At 31.4% G+C, this 6,906-nt stretch overlaps 1 protein-coding gene across 3 annotated transcripts in view; it reads left to right on the top strand.

The window, feature by feature from the left end:
- LOC106476825 (diuretic hormone class 2-like) overlaps window positions 1–6,237 on the top strand; it is a 36,955-nt gene extending 30,718 nt beyond the window's left edge. For 2 of the 3 annotated variants that reach the window (XM_022381385.1, XM_022381386.1), the window contains exons 2-4: window positions 2,266–2,367; window positions 5,360–5,458; window positions 5,966–6,237. In XM_022381385.1, coding sequence (XP_022237093.1) covers window positions 2,273–2,367; window positions 5,360–5,458; window positions 5,966–6,104 — 333 coding nt within the window. In that variant the 5' untranslated portion in view covers window positions 2,266–2,272 and the 3' untranslated portion in view covers window positions 6,105–6,237. Of the gene's footprint in view, window positions 26–2,265; window positions 2,368–5,359; window positions 5,459–5,965 lie in introns of all 3 variants that reach the window. The other variant, XM_022381384.1, reaches the window with a different exon arrangement.
- Window positions 6,238–6,906: the final 669 nt, after the last annotated feature.

Below are 6,906 nucleotides of genomic sequence, written 5' to 3'. Positions count from 1 at the left end.
GCTGAGTCTTTGCATCACTCTAGAGGTAAGTTCGCATCTATTTTCTTAATATACACTATCAGATCAGTAGTTCAACAACAATGTTGAAAACATGTAGGATTTGTTTCCTTATTTGTAAATGTTTAAAATAGCAAAATTAAACACCATTAAAAAAACGTAATATATATATATATATGTGTATGAATACATATTATATAGAAAAAGGAAACTAAATTTCCATATAAATTTCATGTTGCTTTTTTTGTAATCATTCATGAATGTCACATAGTTCATAACATTTGTCTAATACTTTTAATGTAGTTACAGTAATCTTGCTCTTTTGGTGTGCATGTATAATATACTTTCTAGGTTTGAAGTTTACGAGCTACTAACAAAGCACAAGAAACCTTTAGTTATATTTTCTGGAATGGATTAATGTCTGAATTTTAAATAACACGCACGGTCACTGTCAAATCAATAATTTTGAAAAATGGAAAATACAACATTATTTTAACTTACACCAGGGTGTATGTGGAATTAAATATTGTGAGGCAGTATAACGCTAATAACCTACTGGATATTTTACCTAATAAATGAATTTAAGGATTCACAGTTAAGTACTTGTTGCCACTAAAACACACTGTGCATATTTGAGAAGTGATCTCACTCTAAGAGTGACGCCACTATTCGATCAGATAATATTATCTCCAGAGTTGTTGGCGGGTGCTGTTCACTAGTTGTCTTGCCTTTAGTCTATTAGTGCAGCTATGCATTGATATCACTTTCGTGTAGCTGTGTGCGAAATTCTAGGACAGAGAATGTACTAAAAATTGGAAATTAGAAGAATATTAAAGTCATATCTACGATATACAGACAATAAAGTCCATAAAACAAGTAGGTGAGGATCCCAACCTCACCCAATATCAGTTGCGCTAGACAGTATTTCTATTTATAAGTCCATAAAACAAGTAGGTGAGGATCCCAACCTCACCCAATATCAGTTGCGCTAGACAGTATTTCTATTTATAAGTCCATAAAACAAGTAGGTGAGGATCCCAACCTCACCCAATATCAGTTGCGCTAGACAGTATTTCTATTTATAATTGCTTTGTTATTTTACTTATTTCTAATTGAAAAAAGTATCTTAACCCTCATTAAGTTGCGTCTTTGTAAACCATATTTTTACGATTTCTGGTGTCGCTTTTTCTTCATTTTCACTTAGGAACATTCTATTTGAGAAAGTATTATATCATTTAAGAAATCCTAGCTGTTTTAATGGAACTATATATCCCTAATTTATGAAACCTAGGTAAATACATATTAGACCACATTCCCAATATTCGTATTTTCAGTTCCTCTCCTTGTAATATTATTTTTACTATTAGATGCCACACGATAATAATTGAGAGAATTCTCTATCAGATGTACTCCATATTTACTAACAAATTGTTTCATGAAAAACAAAAAGTTGTCTGTATGTTTACTACATTTGAATTTCATTTCTACAGTATACAGTAGTAATGTTTACCTACCAAATATTAAAAAATAAAGATTTTCATATGCTTAAATATATATAATGAGTTTACAACAAATATAATTATAAGTTTTTGGTTTATGCTAAAATATTTTTTATGCAATTTTACTAAGGGTTTTAAATTATTTACTAGTAAAACCTCTCAAGTTTGAAGCTAACAGTAAACTAGCATAGGCTTCTGTACTTTAATTTTCTTCTGTGTATAACTTTAAAAGACAATAAGGTTGCTTGATTGTGATAGCAAAACAAACAGGTAGATGAAAAATGGTTGGAAATTATAAAACTAGTGCTATCGACAGGCACACCAATCTTCATTAGTAGTAAAGAAAGAAGACAGGCTCACATGGAGATAACACTTGTGTTTAATCCAGTATTTTTGCCTTTTACTTAAGATGCATATATGTAATCTGATAATCAGGATAAAGCTATATATGTTTTGAATACATTGTACGTTGTAATACAATGCTAATTCCACATGAAGTCTGATATCAATACTAATATAAATGACAACAATGTCTACAAAATTATACTTCATATAACAACGCATTCTTTCTTATCTTACTTTCCAATAAACAAACCTGTCCTTTTAATGTAGTGTATATCTCTAAACAGCATGTCCCCAATTCCTTGTATAGTGTTAGGTACCCTAGAGTGTCCACTATATGCAGCCTTAATCAAAATTTGTCATGATGTAATCTATTTTTGTATAATGAAGTTCTTAACTTGTACTTCGTGTCCGTTTACTCCAATAGAAACACTATGGCCAAGGTATCAGTAATCGTCGGTTTCATTACCGTGTTTCTCCTGATGTCAGTCTTGTCAGTAGCCTTGTCGGCTTCCTTGCCTCAGAACCGGTGAGTTACAGAATTTTCTCTTTCAGATTGTTTTAAAGTTTAAATTTGTTACATATACTTCTTAAATTAGTGTTATAGTTTACTCTTTTTGAGTTTAATCTACTTATAGCATTGGCTAAGTTATCTAGTTGTACATAGATACACAATTTCTATGTCTTATGTACGAAAGCATTTAATTATTAATAAGAATTCCTTTGAATCAAGAAGACATTTTATTATTCAACATGTTTACATTAAGACATAAGTTAAAATTATATTTAGATTTAATTACTAGATTCTAAACACAGAACTCCTAAACTGTTTAGTTATCATTTTTTTCATATTATTTAAGGTTATTAGATTTTAGAACCTACGTGTTAGCATGTTTGTCTTCGAAATCGAAGGTCCAATGTTAGAGCCGTGAAATGATGCTGAATACCTGTCTCAGTTTTAGCTGAGGGGCGTTTTAACTATAGCGATCAATACTGCTATTCGGTTAAAAGTGGCTACGTAGTAGAAGAGTAGAAACTACAGTTCTCAATTGGACATACCAAAGGTTTTGGTGTCTGAGAGAATATCAACAATGAGTTTTCTTACCAAGCAACTATTTAAGCGATATTTTGGTATTTAAAATTCAGTAACATCATGTACGACATATAGGTTGAACAAACATGTTGGAGAACCGAAGATTCAGACATAGTTATCCCCAGATTAGAACAAAAGATAAGAAGGGCAACAATTCACCTCGAAGTGATTTGGTAATATCAGATAGAACCAAAAAGCATTAAGTATGCTTTTAGGGGAGAAAATTGCTAAATCCAGATCTCAGCCGGTTATAACATGAGCTTCGTGCGCTGATTGCAGCTTGTGCATAATAGATAGATGCTAAGTGCTTTGGACACTTGTAGTGTTTTTTTTTCTTTGTGTAATATTATAGTGAACTTCGCAGTTAAAATGCAGTTCTATGCGTAGCTGAAAACAAATTTACTTTCCTACTAAGGAACCAAATATTAAAACAAATATATACAAAATTAAGGATTTCTTACAATTTACAATTAATCAGTAAATAATAAACTGTAGTAAGAAGATGAGTGATGGAAACGCTTCAGACTGATGTCAACACATCTTTACTGGTATGTCGTAAAGAATAATGTCCCTTTAAGATGTCCTAATTTTCTTCTGTTATATATAACAGAAAAACTCAATGCTTGTTACAGGATAACGGCAAACATGTAGCATCACAAGGAAAACAATTTGTTTTCAGTGAAATGTGTTTGTTTTAAATCATAACATAAAACATTGTTTACAAAGTTTCTTGAGCTATCTTCAAAATTACAATAGCGAAATAGTCTTGGCAAAAAACAATCTATTAGATTCTATTTAACAACAATACACAAAATGTTATAAACTGTCTATTTACAAAACAAATATATTCTGTTTAATGTTTATTTATTGACATATTTAACGTACAACAATTCACTAAGCTGGTTTTCAGGTGTCGTTTCGTGTATTATGTTGAGTCTTTTATCACTTATTCTAAAGATGGAGACAGAAAAGCCCGAAACACCATCTGGAGAACAAACTTCGAAGTTTATAACCACAACTGCATTCTAAATGTTAACAGAACTATCTAAACCACTTCAAAAGAATACAACTCAGTCCTGTGAATCCTGCATTCAGTAAAGTCAAAACAAATACAATTCGGTTGAAATAATGTTTATTTACTAACATACACAGTAAACACGCCCTTTTCTCGGTAACTTTGTAACACACAACACATCTGTACTTACAAATCTATTGAATAACCACCGATCTTTAAAACTTTACAGAGTAATTCAAATCAAACTCTTCTTTCAGAACAACTGCTTTTCTTCGAGAAATACAACCTATTTCACATTTTAACTCAATAATGAACCACATCCTTTCTGAAATTTTAAATCACAATAAAAATTGTCAACTTTTAAAAATATATCTGCTTTTAAGCCAAATGGTCTGAAGACAAATCATCATTTCTAAATACACGAGTTTAACCATTCTACGTATTTCCGAAACTGCACCATTAGGTTTAAACAGTTTAAATCTGAATATGTATTAGAATATAAGTAATGAGTTCATGGAAACATATTTTCAATGTATTGTGAACTCATAGTTCAGAAGTTAAATCAAGGAAAAACTAGTAAAAAAATAGATCACACGCATAATGTAGAAAAGTTAAAAATGGATTGGTTCTTAACCTCATATTTTGGGTGTTCAATTTATGAATTATTCACTTTGATTTAGTTACAAAAGATAATTTTTCGTTTCTCCAGTGAGTCTAGTTGAGCAACTGTTATTGGACTGAGTTTACTCTGTTCTTCAGTTTGGGTACTTTGTTTGTTTGATGAGCCAATCATTGCACCAAATAACCCGAAGCTATTTCTAACAATATACGGTTGTGGAGACTCAGCTTTGTTAACAGAAAAACCTTATTGGATAGTAATAATTGGGGTGTGATTTGTTCTACAGACGTAGTCGATAAATCTAGACAAACTCTGTAATGCAAGGTTCTCTAGTGGGATTTCTATTTATTGGTAAAGGTCACAAATTAGTAGGCATCTGAGTTGGAGAGAACTCAAGGAGAAATCTATCGTTATTTGGTACTGATGAACTCTACTTATTTGTCTCTTTGGTCCTTGAGAAAGTAGATATTACCCTCGAAACAAGAGTACTCTAAAACTGGATAAGAAAAAATAAGATTGCTTTGGTCATGGTGAATTTCTTCTTAACAACGTATTTCGCGATAATAAATTTTTTCATTAAAATTTGTATCCTTATGTTGTCAAAACACCGGCGAAGAACCCTACCAATAAGTATTAAGTATATCTTGAAACTACTCTGTCGTTTTATCATAAGTTCATCTAGTTTTGTTTTTTTTAAATACGAAAAGCAAGATAGACGATAAAACGAAAATTTTCAAAATGTATCTGTATTTGATTTAGTTCTGTTTCACACTACTGCCTCATCTGTTATCTAGGTTAAAGCGCACTCTGGTGGAAATTGAACACCCTGATGAAGTCGTTCGAGTCTTGACCGGAGTAGTGGAGAATCTGCTTGCTTCTGAAAGCGGTAAAACGTACGTAAAAAGCGAGCTTGGTTTTTTAGTGTCTTACTAAAAGTGCAATCATATTTATATTATTATAATTAATTAATCATCAAAGAAAATATATAAAAAAGATACAACTTGATGAAACCGACATTACATGATATTGTTAATAAATATTCTAATATCCGATAAAATTGAAGGGGAAAGTAAGACACAGGTAAAACAATGCTAAATATTTTCAATTAAATAACAATGCTATAATGTAAGCAGCTTTCAGAGCAAAGACTCTTTCAGGTCTAGAATTGAGATTATATTTTACTACAGATATTAATGAACAAGATATCAGTTCAGTTGTATCGACTAATTTCCTGTTAAGCTTTCGATCCATTTTAAACAAATTTGACTAAACTGTAATGAATTGCAAACATTACACAGATAGTTTCCTCGTTCTCTGTAATACTATTCCATTGGACACTTTTTGTTGTTGCATAAACAATGCATCAAGTTTTGACTATCTTTTATTCCGATATTATTTAGTGAGAAGCGAGGACTGGACTTAGGATTGTCCCGTGGATTTTCCGGAAGCCAAGCTGCTAAACATCTGATGGGATTAGCAGCTGCCAATTTCGCTGGTGGACCTGGTAGACGGCGTCGTGGCGTCAGCAACGAAGAATAAATGATAGAGTTAGAGCTGTTATTAAATCTCAACTCTTAAATAAAATAATACTAATTTCACATTTTAAATGGAATTTGCACATTAGAAGTGTAATCTAGTGTACTTGTAAAAATAAAATACTTTCGGCACCAAATACGGTTCTTTGATTTTATTAATAGGCGCTTCTTTATTTGGAGTAGATGATACCAGCAGTTCATACCAGGCCTTGAAATGTTTGGAGACAATTTTCCGTTAATTCTGTTCATTCTCTTTTTTATTACTGTATGGTATAAATCTTAAATCTATTTAAATGTGAAGCTCTGTTGTATTTTAATTACCCTCAACAATGATTGAAAAAAGCAATATTTTTGTAAGATTTACGGTAAAAAAACTATACTACTACTTAAATGTGCTGATATTGTTATATTAATTGATACAGAGAATTACAATGTAAGTGTCAAAATTAACTACATACAGACTTGAATGCTTTATTATTAAAAGCCCAGTTCTAGTAAGATATACGTACCAATATTTCAGCTATAAGAACTATAAATACTAATTGTTAGTATTGTTGTTGAATGGTAAGGCGTGAAAGGAATTGGAAGCGCGCTGTATTTGGCTGTCTTGGAAATGAAAGTTTGATCAATTTTTTATACGCCAAATATGTTTTAGCGAAAATTACACATGCAAATTACCAAATTATTCCTATTACGCACGGGGCTTTCTAAATCTGATACACCTCAGGTGGGAAGTCCAGAAATGAGGATGGAAGAGTTTTTAAGATAACGTCCAATCTTGAATAATTTGGCTGTTTATAGATTAT

The sequence above is a fragment of the Limulus polyphemus genome, unplaced genomic scaffold (assembly GCF_000517525.1).
Source record: "Limulus polyphemus unplaced genomic scaffold, Limulus_polyphemus-2.1.2 Scaffold159, whole genome shotgun sequence".
NCBI classification, from domain to species: domain Eukaryota; kingdom Metazoa; phylum Arthropoda; class Merostomata; order Xiphosura; family Limulidae; genus Limulus; species Limulus polyphemus.
The sequence above is the reverse complement of the archived record's forward strand: the minus strand, read 5'-3'. Positions and strand labels throughout refer to the sequence as shown.